General features: G+C 37.1%; 1 protein-coding gene across 1 annotated transcript in view; it reads right to left on the bottom strand.

Moving 5' to 3' along the window:
• Nucleotides 1-19,478, bottom strand: part of CD109 (CD109 molecule) — a 136,072-nt gene that overhangs the window by 58,622 nt on the left and 57,972 nt on the right. The window contains exons 6-14 of the mRNA XM_030315851.2: nt 14,584-14,623; nt 11,546-11,630; nt 7,225-7,321; nt 6,816-6,957; nt 6,007-6,116; nt 3,006-3,230; nt 2,046-2,147; nt 1,892-1,957; nt 1,177-1,353 (exon numbers count right to left, since the gene is read on the bottom strand). Coding sequence (XP_030171711.1) covers nt 1,177-1,353; nt 1,892-1,957; nt 2,046-2,147; nt 3,006-3,230; nt 6,007-6,116; nt 6,816-6,957; nt 7,225-7,321; nt 11,546-11,630; nt 14,584-14,623 — 1,044 coding nt within the window. The remainder of the gene's footprint in view (nt 1-1,176; nt 1,354-1,891; nt 1,958-2,045; nt 2,148-3,005; nt 3,231-6,006; nt 6,117-6,815; nt 6,958-7,224; nt 7,322-11,545; nt 11,631-14,583; nt 14,624-19,478) is intronic.

Below are 19,478 nucleotides of genomic sequence, written 5' to 3'. Positions count from 1 at the left end.
CCTCAAAAATAAATAAAACGTTAAAAATAAAAGTAGAGAAAGATATATCTTTGCAAATATAGCTGAAATTATATTTCTTATCTTTCATATCTAAGAAATTTCTTGGAATTATGCTATTTATATACTCTGCTTCCTCAAAGCCAACAACCTCTTACACTAAACTTTTTTAAAACTTGGTCTCACTTTCAAAGATATATGCCTTAAGTCCAACTCCTGTTTTAGAATTCACCTTTGTTACGGGATTAATGGAATCACTACAAGTCAAAATTTGCTCTCTAAAAATAACAGAGCATACCATTATCTTTGAAAAAACTTTCCATAAAGTGAAAAATAGAAGTCTGTATTCTATTTTGACAAAATTAATTAACAACTGTCAACATAAGACATGTATGACTACTACAACCTCTCAGAAGTTTAACAAACTAAGCAAACAGAAATGCTATCAAAGAATTGTACTTGGCAAATCAATACTTTTAAACAATGATTATTTTGCCTAAAAAAACCTGAGAAGGCAGCAGCTCTCAGAACAATGGCTCATTTTATTATGCACTAGATGATTCAATTCCATCATGCACTCTTTCAGCCAGGTTACTTTTCAAAGTTGGGGTTCAAGGGGGCATCCCACACAAGCCATACACCTTAAGCTACAAAAATCCCTGGTGCTTTTGGAGATCAAACTCCACACAGATCTCCATATGCAAGGTAGCCAAGCGTCCTGTAAATCTGTCCCGGGTTAGATTCCAGGCCCATGAAACGGATAAACCAAATCTGGGCTCTGCTTCCACATATCACTGCTGACGGCCTCGTTCCCTACACGCGCTTCATTTCACTCTCATGCCAGTATCAGCACCACACAAATTCTATACTGTTGCTGGAACTGCATGCCAGAACAATATTGACCCCGCCATTTGAGAAATCCTGAAATAACTTCAAGAAATTGAGTTCAAGTCTTACAGCCAAGAATCATAACTTACAAATAAGACCCACACTGCCCAGTAACTCCACATGTGAAAATCCATATGTGGTAATAATACTGAAGGGATTTAACCATAGTTCTAGAAGTAAGTATAAATTTCTAACCAATGTTATTTAATGATACTTTTCTAAAGAAATATTGCATTTCTCAGACTTCACCAGTATGAAGTTTTCTTCTCACATCATTACCTTAAATCTTACCTTATTTTTAAAAACAAGCTGAACAGGAATTTTTAGAACATCATTTATAATTTCTCCACCATCTTCAATATAATACACAATAATACAGGCTTTTGGAGCCCAAGAATTTTCTGGTGTTAAAGAGAAGGCTGTTGAATTTTGCTTGCCTACAGCCACCAACTGTCCCCTGGATATTACCTGAAAAGAGTAGCAGAAGAGCTTCATTTTATGCCAAAGCTAATGAGACTCTCAACTGCAGCTATATTTAACACAATTTTAACCATACACACAAACTGTTGACTTAAACCAACTTCAAAGCATTTTTCAGTGCAAGGAAACCTCCCTGACCAACAGAGAGAATATAAGCCAGGAAACAGAAAAGGATAAGATAAAGAAATAACTGACTGAGACATCAGTAGCTTCACAGTTAATTTATTTTTGAGTAGAGAATATAGAGCGCCACTGGGGAAAGCTGAATTAGAAAGATTCAAAGCTATGGGTAGCAATTTTTATTTTTTTGTTTTTCTCATACTTTATAAAGTTTAAGTTCTGCCTCTCCCCTGCTCACACACGCTCTCTCTCTCTTTCTCTTTCTCTCTCTCTCAAAATAAAGAAATAAACTTTAAAAAATAAACATAAAAATTAGTGAGTTTCATATACACATAAGGGAGACATAAGGTAGCTCATTTGAGATGATTCTATAAGAGATAATAAATTTAGATTCTCTATTGATTACCATATAGCTTAACTCCTTCCTTAGTGGCTTGTTGCCACTAACCACCAACTCAAAAGGTGATCCCACCTAGAAAAAAAAAATCTTAATTAATGAATACACATTAATGACAAAAGACTACAATTATATTGTAATTAAAAGTGACTGCACCCATTACCTTTATATTTTCATCTCTTGTTTTTAGCTGGATGTATGCTTTACTGGGAGACTTAAACATACCATGAACTGCCATGCTACTCACACTGTTAAGAAAAGAGGCCTATAACAAAAGAAAAGGGAGCTATAAATTTTCATCCTTAGTAACACCCTGAGAAAAAATACTATCTGTTTTACAATTCCTGAAAGGCAAATGCACTTTTCCTTTTTTCTCTCGTAGGAAAAATCTGTTCCCCAGCCATTGGCTCTTCATCATTTTATAGCTTATACTGTAAAGAAAGTGACAGCTTTAAAACACAGAAGAGGGTCTTCATCACCATGATCTAAGAGGAAAAAGCACAGTCCTAATTTATTTCAGAAACAAAAGCATATTATCAGGAAACTCTGTGAGAAGAGAGAACAAAATGAGAAAGGACTCCTTTCCTTCTCTCCACAACACACAGTCCATTTACAAGCAAGAAATCATACCAGCCCATGTGATCTACCAATAGTGTGAAACTCAAAAGGGCCAAACGTGTGGCAGAACCAAGTAACGAAAAGAAAGATACCAAGAATGGTTGGGGGTGGGGGGATCTCAGATGAGCCACTCTGAGAAGGAACTCAGCAAAAGAGTGTAGGTTTAAAAAAAACATTTTCCTTTTTCATTTCAGCTTCTGCCAAAATACACTTCCAAATGATTGAAAACCAATCTAGGCTGGAATTTGGGGAGCTTCTTCATCATACCTTCAGATTGCTATATTTTACTGTGCTCTTCAGAATGAATTTATAAGGAAGCATTTCATCTACCCCTCACCCACTGTTATTAAATTACTTTTAACACTCCCCCATTTTTTAAAATAGAAACATGTGTCTACTTCCTACTTCCTGTGCACTTTGACCTCTAATAGGTTGAGTGCCTACCACGAGATTACAATTTTAATGATGTTGTTGCAGTAACATAATGATGAGAAACAGATGGCACCTCCAACTGTAGCTCATTGGAATCATCCAGGATTGGGAATTCAATTTTAAAGATTCCATTTTGAGGGACAGTATAATTTATGATCTGGACAGCTTCTAGTTCCTGGTTCCTGCTGCCCCATCTGCTCCAGTACTCGGAAGAGTTTTTCTGTGTTACTGTTATAACTACATTATTTCTTCTTTCTTCAAAAGTCAGTCGATTGCCATCAGCACGGGTTACCTTCACCTAATTGTCAAAACACAACAGTTTAAAAACAGGTAACAAGAAAAACAAAGAATTGAAGTTCAGTTGAATCTAGTTCCCATCTGTGCTACTCCCATGAAACTGAACTCTCAAAAACTGTTGGCAGTACCCTAACCTCCAGATGAAGCACTCTCTCTAGATAGCATCCAACACTACTGACCATTCCCTTCTTGATATTATTGCTTCTCTTGCCTTCCATGGCTCCACAACTGCCTTCTTTGTTCCAAAGCCCTCTTTCTGCATCCTCACAGTGTCCTTTTGGGTTCCTCCCTCCTTTCCCTAAATTGGGGAATTTGTCAAGGTCAAATTACCAGTTATCTGTGCTTCTCTTTTTCTCAAAGACCTCATCACTCTTACTGCTTTCCTCACCTTGCTCTGGAGCTCATACTCAAAACCTCCAAGTTCTACTTGCAGGAAATTTCTACTTGTATATCCCTGTCACCCCAAATTCAGCACATCTATAACTGAGCAACCATCTTGCCTCTTCTATTTTTGCTAACACCACAATTCTGCCGACTTAACATCTCTGGATTTCCCCCTCCCTCTTCCCACCTCCCAAATCCAATAAACACCGAGTCTTATACTTCTCTCTTGCATCCTCTCCACTTGCACATCCATCCCCTTGAGGCTACTCGCCACCTCACTCCTGGGCTACAGCCATCCTCCTGCACATAGCCTGATCAGTCTCCCTGGAATACTGCTCTCACCATACCCCTCCAACATTCATAAGGCACCTAGGCTCTTCACTGACTAAAGCATAAAGTTCAAAAACATGCATGTGCCATTTAGGATCCTCTACAACTCCCCCAACTTCACCCCCTGTTTTCACTCTCACCACTCCAGGACACAAACTCCCTGCTACAATTGAACTGATCTGGGGGAAGGCACCTGAACTTGAGAAGCAAGGCTCTCACCTGTGTCTCAGCTCATCTCGCTCTCCATCTCCCACCCCTACACCAAACATTTAAAATCCTACTGATCTTTTGGGGTGCCTGGGTAGCTCAGTCAGTTAAGCATCTGACTTCAGCTCAGGTCATGATCTCACAGTTTGTGAGTTGGAGCCCTGCATCGGGCTCTGTGCTGACAGCTCAGAGCCAGGAGCCTGCTTCAGATTCCCTCTCTCTCTGTCCTTCCCCTGCTCACAATCTGTCTCTCTCTCTCTCTCTCAAAAACAAAATAAATACTTAAAAAATATTTTAAAAATAAAATGAAATCCTACTGATCTTTTAACAAATAGCTTACATCTTCCCCTTCCATAAAGCATCCTTTAATGACCCTCATCCCTATCCCAAGGACAACTCTTCCTCCCCAAACTCTCAATGTTTCACTCTATTCATTTGGAAGTTACCATTTGCAGCCTCAAGGGGTTTTTCCTTACCTTTTCAAACTAAATTATATGATCATTGAAATCAGGAATTATCTAAAACTTCTCTTGATCCATTCAACAAGAAGAGACAGCTTCTTTCTTTAAACCAGAGATCAGCAAACTATGGCGGGCAGGGAGGCCAAATCCAGTCTTTTTGTAAATAAAGTTTTATTAGACACAGCCACCCTCATTTGGTTACAAAGTAGTTACGGCTGCTTTCATGCTACAATGGCAGGGTTAGGTATCTGTCACAGAGATAATATGTCCCACAAAGCTAAAAAGTATTTACTATCTAGTCCTTTGCAGAAGAAGTTTGCCAGCCCCTGCTTTAACTCACTACAGAAATGGGGACACCTGAGTGGCTCAGTTGGTTAAGCATCTGACTTTGGCCAGGTCATGATCTTATGGTTCATGAGTTCAAGCCCCGCATCAGGCTCTGTGCTGACAGCTCAGAGCCTGGAGCCTACTTCGGATTCTGTGTCTCCCTCTCTCTCTGCCCCTCCCCCACTTGTGCTCTGTCTCTCTGTCTGTCTCTCTCTCAAAAAATAAACATTAAAAAAATTGTTTAAATCACTACAGAAATGTATTCATGACATTGACATTTTCCTGCCTTAAATCATTATTTGTCACCATCACAAAAACTGTGAATCCAGGGTAGGGACTGGGTTCTTCTTAATTCTGTTAAGCCCCACCCAGCAACCTGCCTTGCACATTGCCAAAATTCACCTAATAAGTGTTAAATAATAATAATAATAATAAGTAGATTTGTTAATAATTTTTAATGCAACATCTTTGCTAGAACTAAAATTAGTCATTATGTGGGGCGCCTGGGTGGCGCAGTCGGTTAAGCGTCCGACTTCAGCCAGGTCACGATCTCACGGTCCGTGAGTTCGAGCCCCGCGTCAGGCTCTGGGCTGATGGCTCGGAGCCTGGAGCCTGTTTCCGATTCTGTGTCTCCCTCTCTCTCTGCCCCTCCCCCGTTCATGCTCTGTCTCTGTCTGTCCCAAAAATAAATAAAAACATTGAAAAAAAAATTTAAAAAAAAAAATAAAATTAGTCATTATGAAAATCAAACTGAAATTGAAATATTTTTACTAACATCTAATTCTTTCTAGTGATTTATAAAAGCTTTGATGTAGCAATCCAAATCTAACTTAAATTGCTTATTAAAATTTTTTTGAGGAAAATACTTCTTTTGGAAACTACTTTTTTAGAAAACTTAGACAAAGTTCATTTGGGAGCAATTCTATATATTTCACATATCTAAAGGGGAAAAGTAATTTATCTACTTTGGGCTTAATTTTTTTGAAAAGCACTGAAAATATTATTTGCCATTCTATTTCATTAAACTGAACTTACTGCTTTAGATCATTAATAAACATGCCAACTTACAGTGGCTGTAAAGTTCAGAGATGGCTTCAAGACAGTAGCATAATCAAAAAACTCAATGATGTAATCATGTTGCTTGAAAAATACATTAGAGCTTGCATTTCTTGAGATACCTGTTTTGGAAATTGCACCATTTAGAAAGTAAATGTTACACTTCACGAACAGCTTCTATGCATCAAATTTCTCTATCTAAGCTACTTCCCCAAGAAGCTAAGGTATCAGGGCACAGAAGCCTCATTCCCATACTGGCTTGGCCATGAAGAGAACTATACAGTTCTATTACATCCTCCATGGACCCCTCCTGAGCGCCATTACTGCTATGTCCACCCACAACATGTACACTAAAAATGAAGGCCTTGACTGAGTCATCTTTTGCTCTTTCGGAGTTTGGTGAAAGCTGTTGATAGCAACAGAAAGATCCAAGTAATTAACTCTTATTTTATTACTGAGAGAGAAAATTGCTCATGAGCAGACAAGAGCTCAGAAGATGTTAAATGATTAAGAAAAAACAAAACAAAACAGAAGATGGTTAGTCAGCTGAATAGTTTATGTAGTTTTCAGGTTGAAAAGAAAGAGCGGAAATGGAGAAAATTACAAATACCTATTACATGTGGTTGAAAGATAGACTGTCATAGAAAATAAGTTCCCCTTCCTTATGAAAACATTCTGCAAGAGACATTAATTAATAGTCATGACACATTCAGCATTAAGTAGCATCTTTACAAAGGACCCCAAATGAATGTGCTAGTTACAATAAGAAGAGAGAAGAGCACCTTGTAAATAACTTTACCTTCGCTTCAAAGTCTACAAACCTGTAAGTGATTCTGTCACTGTGGCTAAAATTTCCACCGGCCCAGGGGAAGACAGATACATGTATTCAGAAAACCCTTCTGAAAAATCCATTACTTTCTTCATTTCTTCATCATTAAAAGAGAAGTTTGCAGATCCATTTATCTGTTTTGTTTAAAATAATTCAATTTTACTCTTCACTTTAGCAATTCAAATTTTAGAAATAAAACTCAAACTAAGTCACAAAAATTTGATAGTTCTGGTCCCATTTTAATCACTATAAAAGGTAAATTCTCATTTGTCCAATGCCAGAAAACTCTTGATTTTATTACATTCAATTTTTTCTTAATTCAGTATGAAATCTTATTTCTATAAAAATTATCACTTATTGTGTTTCCCCATTTGAAGTTAGAAGATCTCTGCAGAAGTTACCTTAAAATTTTTCGTAATATTTTTCTTCCTGCCCCAAAAGGATAAAGGTAAAAATGTAAGTGTTACATCTCCTTTCACTGGCTTCCCGTATGTATACCTGAAAAATAATAAATGGTTTTTTCTACATTTTCATCTTGATATTCTCAAAATAGCACATGAAAATATTACTTTCAACAGCATACACTGGCAATCCAACTTAAAAGAATTATATTTTTAAAGATACTCTCACTGCAAATTTTTAAAAGTAAACATAGCTTGGAATATCCTTAATAAATGGTGAACCTTGAAACTAAGTCTCCAAAATGAGAAGACTTTTAACTACAATACTTCAAAACCGTTCATAATACATACTTTACCTCTAACCATTTTAGAGACTCCAGAAAATCTAATCATAACTGCAAGTGACAGTTTCCTGTCCAAAGATCTTTTTTAAATCACGAAAATGTTTTATTCCTAGAAGTCTGAACTGGCCCATTAACTGTGTGCCCAGGACACGTCGCAGCTTTTGAACATTTTTAAATGTGAGTTGAAATTTCAATCGCCCAAGGCCCATTGTTGCACGTTCCGATATTAACCAGGAGGGTTTACTAGACCAAACATACTGGAGCACCAAAATGTGCTCATGGCTATCAAAACTTGGATTTTTGCAGAAAAATGTAAAAGAAGAGTCATTTTCTTTACCCATAGTACCAAAATTACCTTTTTGAATCAAATCGCATCTCTGCTGCTTTACATTCCATGTATTAATTTTATTCCTCTCATGATGGGAAATCTCTTCATGTGAAACAGAGAGGTAGTCTTTGGTAAACCATTTTACTGCCAGAAAGCCTTTTTTAAAATGTGTTTCCTGGGTTCCTTCCATCTCTATTGTGTAATAAATGCTCGGCCAAACACGGAAGTCAATTTTGCTTTGCACTCTATAAATCTAACAGTAAACTCCTGTTTCCTGAATCCATTAGTTGAACGTGGAAACAGCCCCTCATCTGGATCAACTCAACTCAAAAGCCAATGGTAAAATATAGCACATTCCAAATTAAGGAGAATAAAACAAATCCATTTTCAAATGTATCACCCAAATGAAGACAGTAAAGTTAGTGATAATCCTGCTCAGCAACTTCAGCACCAATTCATTCATTCAAAAGAGAGTCCTCAAACTTAGTATTGCTTTGTGCCTTGTTAAAGCCTAAATAAATAACTAGGATACCAGGACATAATACTGTAAAAGAGTTATATCACATGATCGTACAGGGGGCTTGAAAATCCAGACATAATTTAAGGTATTCTCAGACACAAATATTTTTTTGTTGTTGTTTAAATGTCAAGCAGATTTAGCTTTCTACACCCTAAGTTAATCATAATAATTGGGAAACAAGGATACTGACAGTTATTGTCCTAAATAAATCTGGAAGCATTTGGAATAAACTAATGATTCAGAAAATAATAGTTTGGCAACATTTAAAAAAGCAAATCACACATATTCTAGGACCGTATCATTAACAAAACAAGGATTTTTTTTAAACAGCCATAGGACAAAAGATTTACAAAATGATACATAAAAAATTGAACCTATCAATTTTTCTCCCACTTTTTTTCCATGTCATTTCCAGGATACAAATGTCTCAATTCATCAAATAATAAATACATTTAAATAAACTTTAAAGAATATTTTTTTAATTTTACTGTCTGCAGAATATACAGAAATAACTAGATGTGTGCTATGTTATTTTCTTTACAGTCCTCTAGAACTTTCTGTGGTTAGCAGAAAAGAGTCCATTATTTATTTTAATGAGGTGGGAATAGTGAGCAGATGTTCACATCAAAGCTAATAAACAAATGCAGATTTTTATTCATATCAATTAAAGATTTCAAAAGAAAAAAAAAAAAAAAGACTGTTAACCTTCTCTGGGAAATTTCCAGCAATGCTCTTCACATTAACTATGCCTTGATGGGACAGATGGCTACTAGCAAAAGAAAAGCCCAAACTGTTTAGCATCTGCTCATAGGATCATCATCACCATCATCATTTCCATCTTTTCTGGGACACAGTATTTATAGAATAGGCCTATGCCAATTTTTATAGACTGATAAAAGACTCAGCTGGTCAAAAGATTTCCTTAATCTGTTGCAAAGATATACAGTATATCCTCAATGTGAATGTAAGCCAGCCTCCTACAATTATGTAAGCCAATTCCTTGCAACAATCTCTTAATATATATCTTCTACTGGCTCTACTTTTCCGGTGGAACCTTGGCTGATACACATACTAACGAAAATGATGTGAGTACAATGTGGTGAATGCTAAAGAAATACTAGGGGCCATCACTATGGTCATGCTGTTCTCAGGCATCAGTATTTCAAAGAGGCTTAACAAACAAGAATCAGGATAAAACTACAAGGGTTCTTTTTTTTTTTTTAATCTAATTGGTTTTATTAAGCGATTCATGAATCAGCGGCATCCCCTCTAGCAAGTAAAGAGATGCTCCTCTAAGGGTTCTTACTACACTAGCGGGGAGGAGGGTGTCAAGAGACCCACACTCCCTAAAATTATATATAAAACTTTCTGAAGAGTTAGCAGAATTTAAGAATCACTGTTTTAACTGATTGTAGTGAATCCCTGGCACAGCCTTTGGAAAACCAGAAACAGAAGCAAAGAAGGCATCCATACTCAACCTAATGCGCAAGGACCCTGATGGTCTGTGTAGATTTGTACTCACTGTTTTATAAACACTAGTCAAGAAACTCAAAATAAAACCCAGACAGAATCCTTAGCCTTTAGCTAAGATCAAGGGCAGGATAATAATTATGTAAAATGCAGGCATTTATGTGTTTTCTAAACCATAAGTCCATCCATGGTACCCAAATTCATATTGCAAGCCACCTCTTAGTTGAACACAGGCAGAAAACTAAGTTGTATATAAATTGTAGACACATTTTTGCCTTTGTGTGTTGCATGGTTTTCACATGGTTTTTTTTGGCAAATAAAATCTGAAGCAGAGGTCATCAGAACGTTTTGTCTGTGGGCTGCTTCCACAGGAGACTCACACCCATCACTGCCACTGTCACAAATCCTCACCAAGAGAGGAATATGGTGATGAGCAAGCAGTAAGAGGGAGTCTAGTGTCTATGAGATATTACAAATAAAGTCTGAAACTAAATACATTTCAGAAACCAAAGCACAGCTACTGACCCATCAAAAGTGAGAGCTACAGAAGGTCAGTCCTGGAATAAGCCCAGCCTACACTTTTTGAGAACCACTAGTCTGGGACTCTGAGGATGCTTTTTGCCTTAGTAAAACAAAATGCGATCTGTCCGAGCCACCGGATCAAAATCATGAGCGCCATGATACATCTGTCATATGGGGGGGGGGGGGGGGGGGAATCTCTCTGTGTACATCTGCTGAAATGATGAGGAGTGTGAACTGTTTACTCATTTGCTAACTGCAATAAGACAACCAAATCCCTCCCCCATGATTCAACCTCCATTGTTGATAGAAAAAAAAAAAAATTAGGATTTAAGAAGAGGTAGGGCGCCTAGATGGCTCAGTTGTTATGCATGTGACTTGGGCTCAGGTCATGCATGATCTCACTGTTCATGAGTTTGAGTCCACATCAGGTGAGCTCGAGCCCCACTTTGGGTGAGTCCCACTTCTCTCTTTCTCTCTCCCTGTCTCCCTCTCTCTCTCTGCCCCTGGCTCACTTGCACCCTCTCTCTCTCTCTCTCAAAAAAGAAAAAAAAAAAAAAAAAAAGAAGTAAGTAGGAGGGCCTGGGTGGCTCAGTCAGTTGAGCATCTGACTTTGGCTCAGGTCATAATCTCAGTCTCACAGGGTTTGAGCCCTGCATCAGGCTCTGTGCTGACAGCTCAGAGCTTGGAGCCTGTTTCATGTTCTGTGTCTCCATCTCTCTCTCTGCTCCTTCCCTGCTTGTGCTCTGTCTCTGTCCTTCAAAAATAAACATTAAAAAAAATTTTTTTTAAAAGAAGAGGTAAGTAGCCTCTATCCTCTATGTCACCTGAATTAAGAATGAAGATACAACTTTCTTTTTTAATCTGGAACAATCTACAATATAGATCCCCTGACTCGTCTGAGAAAGACAGTTGTTCATGGGAAATATTTTAGGACTGGATCAGCTTGGAAGCAGACAGATGGGTGCGAAGAACTGTGCAGACATGTTCCATGCTTAATTATTTAATACAGATATTTGTTTCCTGCCCATTGGGGTATTTTAATAAGCAGAACATTGTGCTAACACTCTGGAGTATATAATGAGCTCTCTGTCAGACAGTTTTATAACAGCATTATCCATAAAAAAAAATGATACTTACTTTGCTGTGACAGTACCATTTAAGCTCTTAGAATTCAAAGAACAGTATAATGGTGTCTGCAAAGTAACTTCAAATTTTGGTAATACTGGAAAAGAGAAGCAAGGATAAATATCTTAATCTATTTTACTATCATTTTTAGCTTAACAAAATAAAGACTAAATAGTTCTAAAGGAGTCAACAATCCATACTCTTTGAACCTAGATTCCTTAGAATCCAAACACACATTAACACAGATGAAAAGCACTGCAGTTCACCCTTACAAGGCTGGTGATGGACAGTGACAGTGGGGGCCAGTTGGTGTGGATGCTTGTGTCAGTGGAAGCTTCTCATCAATGAATCTAAATTGTATCCAGAACCCTAGATGCTAAGGCATCTGAATGCTGGGAGACCAGGCATTCATTCAACCATCACCCATCAGTGCTGCCTTACGGTGTATTAAAATACTTGCACATCACATGTGCTTCTACCGCAGCCCCTTGCCTAGGACCATTCTCCAACTTGGTTACTAAAAGCACATCTTGGGGCCCCAAGACTCTCCCTCTACATGTGCTACATATGCAGCCATGCAGAATCTTTATTTTTTGAGGCAATCAAAGGCAAATCTTGTGACAGTCTAATGTAATGAATTGCTATGAAGAGAAAGTTATGTAGTAGAATTTCTAAGTTAATCACTAAGATATAGCTACAAAGTAATGATGCTTCTTGTGTGACAGTGATTCCTTTTGGCAATCCCAAAGCTAAAAACCTCCACTTTGGTCAGCTTTATATAATCAAGATATGAGATATTTTACAAATATGAACACTATTTGATATAAAGCATACCATCAGAGTAAAAAAAAATTTGTATCCTTCCAGTCTAATAGAAATGTTTTTCTCTAACTTCACTAGCTATGAAGAAGAAATAGATCAGTCTCATTACAAAGCATCCCACCATTCAATTAATATAAGAAAAGTATCAAGGAGACCAATGCATCAACAATATAGATCAGACCTCCAGCTCCAAACCAGGCCAAAGGCCCTTAGTCTGTCAAGAAAGCCAAAAAAGGCCAGGAAAGCCAAAAGAGCCACACGATCCTCTCAGAAGTGGAATTTCCTTAGAATAAAGAATTCTGATGTCCCCTCCTCAAACATCATAGGTTGGCAATCAATTCCCCACCTCTATCATATCCAATTCAACAACATATAACCACCCAGCACCACCTCTATGTGAAATGAAAATAGCCTAGGGGCGCCTGGGTAGCTCAGTTACTTACGCCTCAGACTTTTGATACAGGCTTAGGTCATGATCTCACAGCTCTTGGGATTGAGCCCCACGTTGGGCTCTGTGCTGACAGTGCAGAGCCTGCTCGGGATTCTCTCTTTCCCACTTTCTCTGCCCTTCCCCTGCTTCCTCTCTCTCTCTCTCAAAATAAATAAACATTTTTTAAAAATAAAAAATGAAGTTAAAAAATAGCCTATAAAAACCTTGGCTACCTCTGATTTATTCTTTTAGGTCAGGGCTCTTCAAAAGAAATAAAATGTGAGCCACGTATAATTTTAAATTTCTAATAGCCACATTTAAGAAGTAAAAAGAAGCAGGTGAAGTTAATTTTTGTAACATTTTATTTAATGCCACATGCCTAAAATATTATCATTTCAACATGTACTCGATATAAAAAGTTATTATTAATGAGCTCTTTTCCTTTCTTCTTTTTGTACTAAGTCTTCAAAATTTGGTCTTTTACCCACTTAGAGCACATCTCCACTTGGACTAGCCACACTTCAAGCACTCAATAGCTACATGTGGTAAGTGACCCCCAAAGTGAAAGATTAGGGGGTAGTAAATGGTAACCAGCATGAGCTAAAAATAGTTTTTACATTTTTAATTTGTTGGAAAAAATCAAAAGACAAATATTTTATGACGTGAAAATTATAGGAAACTTTAATTTCTGTGTCTATAAATAAAATTTCTCTAGATCACAGCCACATTCACTCACATATTGTTATGATTGCTTCCTGCTACAATAGCAAAGTTGAATAGTTATGACAGAGACCTATGGCCCACAAAACCTATTACTATTTGGCCCTTCTTTTTTTTTTAAGTTTTATTTATTTTTGAGAGAGAAAGCATTAGCAGGGGAGGGGCAGAGAGAGAGGGAGACAGAGAATCCGAAGTAGGCTGTGCGCTGACAGCAGAGAGCCCAATGCAGGGCTTGAACTCACGTACCGTGAGGCTCCGACCTGAGTTGAAGTCAGACACTTGTCCAACTGAGCCATTCAGGTGCCCCAATATCTGGCCCTTTCTAGAAAAAAAAATTTGCTGACCCCTGTTCTAGGGGATCATGAGACTTAGGAAGTGACAGTGCTATATAAGATATGTGGAGCCTGAGCCACAAAAGTGTAAACAAACTACTTTCCAGAATTTCTATTCCCTGAATGAGACACAATGTCAAAAAGTGACACAAATCAAATGAAAAAGCTCATGTGTAACCTCAAAATAGCCATTCAAGTTATAACTAATAGTGAGATCCTATACTTTCATGCTCATCTTTCCTTCCCCTCCAACCACCAACAAAATAGTTGGGCCACACTGTTTTTATCTGTGCATGACTGTGATATAAACATGACAGCTGCAAGAAGAGTATTTACTCAAATTAAACAGTCTTACCAATTGGCAAAACAGATTTACCAATTAAACAGATTGTCTTTACCAAAGCTGACCAAATGAAAAATATGGGAAATAACTAATGTTATGTTTTTAAAAATTACAAATCTTTAAATATGTTAAGATCACAACCAAGTACAAAAAAGAAAAATTATGCATAAGAGAGACCATATAATGAGACTATAGGTGATCTGTTTCCTACATTTTTTTCTTTACAACGACCTTTTATATCTTTTAAAAAAGAAAAAAAAATACATTAGGTCTGTAAGAAACGCCAGGATTTTACTTTCACTAGGATTTTTACTTTAAATAACATATCTCTTAGAAATTTCTCTTATCTCTGTGAAAAGTAACAAATATTTTTTTCCTTCAATATAAACCGAAGAACTCTTACCATATTCTGAAACCTGAAATGATTGATAATATGTCTGGTCCTATTGGGAGGAAGAAAAAAAAAGACAAGAAAACATGTGAGTTCTTATTTACTTATTGTGCTTGCTTACTTACCTGTATTAAAAAGATTCAGAAAATTATTTTTAACTGTATTTATAATGATTTAATGAGCAAAACAGTTTATTTTAATTTCTGGAAGTTTATTTTTAGTCATCCACAACATGAAGCCTATGAGATTTCTTGATTTTTTCTTGTCAATGTACTATCATAAAAAGATGGCCTGTTTCGGGGCACCTGGGTGGCTCAGTCGGTTAAGCATCCAAACTCGGCTCAGGTCATGATCTCATGGTCTGTGGGTTTGAGTCGCAAGTCAGGCTCTGTGCTGGAAGCTCAGAGCCTGGAGCCTGCTTTGGATTTTGTGTCTCCCTCTCTCTCTGCTACTCCCCTCAAAAAATAAATAAATAAACATTACAAAAAAATATTTAAAACAAAATGACCTATCTATATTTCACTGCATTTGAACAAACTGCTTAATTTGACTTCCATCATTTGTAAAATGAACACTAAATTAAATAGTTTAGGAATTTATGAAGCAAGAATAACACATGTCAAACTATGACTTCAGATTTGTTCTGAACATAATTCTCAAAAAAAATCAATGTATAAAGTTACACATAATTCAAGTATTTACACATAATCAAAAATACAAAATCATCATGAGCCAACATCTTCTACCTTTCAAATTCCTTGAATTATTTTCTAATCCAACTCCTAAAACACTGCATTCTACCATATTTTAACAAATATTGTTAATTATTTCCTTTTCCAAGATCAACAAGAAAACATGTGGCCTATTATTATATCATTTTTTCTAATTCCCCATATTTCTGTACACTCTAAATCTATGAGTAACACATTAAATAGAACCTCTTTAAAATAGCTAAGGAGTTCCAAAAATAAAATTTGTATTCTAGGGTTGCCTGAGTAGCTCAGTCAGTTAAGCATACAACTGTTGATTTTGGTTCAGGTCATGATCTCACAGTTATGAGATCAAGCCCTACATAGGGCTCCATGCTGAACGTGGGGCCTGCTTGAGATTCTCTCTCTCTGCCTCTTCCCCACTCATATACAAGGGCCCGCACACTATCTCTCAAAATAAATAAATAAACTTAAAAAAATTGTATTCTAAATCTGATTCCCTATGTTTATCAAAGCAAATACACAGATGCAGCTACAAAATACTAGTTTTTTAAAAATCATCCTTGGTTAATCAAGCAAACGTACACCAAGTTATTTCTTAATCCTAAAATATGGATAGAGTTCATTCCAAAGTATAAAACAAATGTAACTACTTATATGCTAACAAAATAACTGTCTGAAACTTGGTTTTGATGATATCACTTAAAGTAGATCCCTAATCTTTGACAAAGCAGGAAATGACACCCAACGGAAAAAAGACAGTCTCCAACAAATGGTGCTGGGAAAACGGGATGGCGACATGCAGAAGAATGAAACTGGACCACTTTCTTACATCATACACAAAAATAAATTCAAAATGGATGAAAGACCTACATGTGACACAGGAAACCATCAAAATCCTAGATGAGGACAGGCAGCCAACTTCGCCAGAGGCAAGAGAACAAACGCAAACATGAATTATTGGGACCTCATCCAGACAAAAAGCTTCTGCACAGTGAAGGAAACAATCAACAAAACTAAAAGGCAACCAACAGAATGGGAGAAGATATTTGCAAATGACATATTAGATAAAGGGTTAGTATCCAAAATCTATAAAGAACTTATCAAACTCAACACCCAAAAAACAAATAATCCAGTGAAGAAATGGGCAGAAGACATGAATAAACACTTTTCCAAAAAAGACATCCAGATGGCCAACAGACACATGAAAAGATGCTCAACATCACTCATCGTAGGAAAATACAAATCAAAAGCACAATGAGATACCACCTCACACCTCTCAGAATGGCTAAAATTAATAACTCAGGAAACAACAGATGCTGGCAAAAATGCAGAGAAAGGGGAACACTCTTGCACTGTTGATGGGAATGCAAACTGGTGCAGCCACTCTGGAAAACAGAATAGAGGTTTCTCAAAAAATTAAAAATAGAACTACCCTATGATCTAGCAATTGCAGTACTAGGTATTTACCCAAAGGATTAAAAAAATACAGATTCAAAGGGGTACATGCACCCTGATGTTTACTGCAGCATTATCAACAACAGCCAAACTACCAAAAGAGCCCAAGTATCCACCAACTAAAGAATGGATAAAGAAGATCTGGTATAGGGGCGCCTGGGTGGCTCAGTCGGTTATGCGGCCGACTTCGGCTCAGGTCACGATCTCACGGTCGGTGAGTTCGAGCCCCGTGTCGGGCTCTGGGCTGATGGCTCTGGGCTGATGGCTCGGAGCCTGGAGCCTGCTTCCGATTCTGTGTCTCCCTCTCTCTCTGCCCCTCCCCCCGTTCATGCTCTGTCTCTCTCTGTCTCAAAAATAAATAAACGTTAAAAAAAAATTTTTTTTTTAAAAAGAAGATCGGGTATATATATATATGTGTGTATGTATATATATATATATATATATATATATATGCACGCACAATGGACTATTAGCCATCAAAAACAATGAAATCTTGCCATTTGCAACAATGTAGATCGAGTTAGAGTGTATTATGCTAAGGAAAATAAGTCAGTCAGAGAAAAATACCATATGATTTCACTCATATGTGGAATTTAAGAAACAAAACAGATGAACATATGGGAAAGTGGGAAAGAGAAGAAAGGGAAACAAACCATAAGAGACTCTTAATGATAGAGAACAAGCTGAGGGTTGACAGAGGGAGGGAGGTAGGAGATAGGGTAGATGGGTGATGGGTGCTAAGAAGGGCACTTACTATGATAAGCATTTGGTGTTATAAGTAAGTGATGAATCACTGAATTCTGCTACTAAAACCAGTATTGTCCTGTATGTTAACTAACTAGAATTTAAATTTAAAAAATAATAATAAATAAAAATAAAAGGAAAAAATAAATTTTAATTTACTTAAAAAAAATAATAAAGTAGATCACAAAGAAATTGTGTTGATCAAAGTCTTAAGAATATACAGATTTGTGGTTTGTATCTTAAATTGTTTTCATGCCCTATATAGGAATGCTATAAAATATATGTATTTAGTTCAGTTATAAATTCTAATTTCTCATCCTCAAAAATCAAATCAAGAAGGTGATCTACCTGTATTGCCTATTTTACTTATAAACATAAGAAATCTAGTCCTTAGGGGTGCCTGCATGGCTCAGTTGGTTGAGCATCTGACTCCTCATTTGGGCCAAGGTCACGATCCCAGTGTCATGGGATCAAACCCCTCATCCGGCTCTGTGCTGAGCATGGAGCCTGCTTAAGATGCTCTCTCTCTCTCCCTCTGCCCCTCTCCCTGACTCGTGTTCTCTCTCTCTACGTCTCTCTCTCTCTCTAAAATTAAAAAAAAAATTTTTTTTAAGAATTCTAGTCTTTAATTTTTGCTTTATTACTAAGGTCAGCAGGTGAGTCTACAGAATAAGTAATTTTATAACAATGATGATGTCTCTGTCAAGTTAAATATATCACAAACACTAAGTGAGTACTACATGAAAAATACTACATGAGGCTATGTAAAGACAAATTACAGTCCTCAGCATAAGAGTGTCAATAGAGAGATGGAGATACACATAGTAAAGAGCAATAATGCAAGACTGACAGTGTCCTGCAGTTTGATGCATTGTGCTTTGTCTCTTAGTCTCTCCTATGCTAGACCCACACATACTTCCATCTCTACTCATTTTCTAAGACATAGTTCAAATATTACTGCTTCCCTGAATCCCCAATCCAAAAGGAATCTCAGCACTCTAAGCCTCAATGTTCTTTAGTCCTTCCTTCTGTCCCTTTTTACCCTGTAAAAAGTGTATCATAAATAGGTATGTAGTTTATCTTCCTGCAAGTTCTTTGATGGCCAGCTCCATGCTGGATAATTTTTTATCCTTTATAGTTTACCCCATGAAGTGCCAACCCAACACAAGAGTTCTCTTGATACTCTTAAGGATCTTTCTGACTCCTTCCTTCCTTCCTTAGTGATCCCTCTTTCTGCTCCCAAAATGTTGGCCCTACCCACCCTGAGCCCAATACTGTTCTAATTCTCCAGACCCTTAAATGAGCTCATCAACTCTCATGGTTTTAACTGCCATCTCTATACTAAAGAAACCTAAATCTTTATCTCTAGCCTATACCTCAGCCCAGAGATTCAGACTCAAATCCACTTTCTGGACATTTCTATCCAAATGTCCTACAAAATGTCCTGGACTTCTTTAACTGCATTTAGCCTCCTCCAGGGACCTTTTCACCTTTCCCCATATTAGGTTAGATATGGTTCCCTCCCATAATAACTTGTATGTAACTTCATCATTTTACTTACCACAATACAATTATCTGATTCATATCCATCTCCTATAACAGACTATGAAATTTTTGGGAACACAGCACCTATCCAGCGTGCCTTCAAGGTTTGTTGAATGAATGTATGTATAAAATGAACAAATTGATTTTGTCCCCAGGCTGGTTCTTATGGGGCTCTTTAGATTGGCCTCAATTATCACACAGTATCTCCTGCCAGAAATTGAAATAACCTTCTCATATGAAGAATCAGACAACACTGACAAGGCTCAGCCATTTGTGAAATGGCCCATAGAGTAACCTTAACTCTCCGCCTTGTGTCTGAAAGGAATATAAATGCCAAGAAGTGGAAGAAGCCAACATCATGGAAACCTGGGGGGAAAAGGCAGCAAAAAAAAAAAGTGCTTCTTTTCACTATCATTTTAAATTGTTCCAATAAATCACAAAATCATTTTG

Source organism: Lynx canadensis, chromosome B2, assembly GCF_007474595.2.
Source record: "Lynx canadensis isolate LIC74 chromosome B2, mLynCan4.pri.v2, whole genome shotgun sequence".
Lineage (NCBI taxonomy): Eukaryota > Metazoa > Chordata > Mammalia > Carnivora > Felidae > Lynx > Lynx canadensis.
Note: the sequence above shows the minus strand (reverse complement) of the source record. Positions and strands in the feature narration are given on the sequence as shown.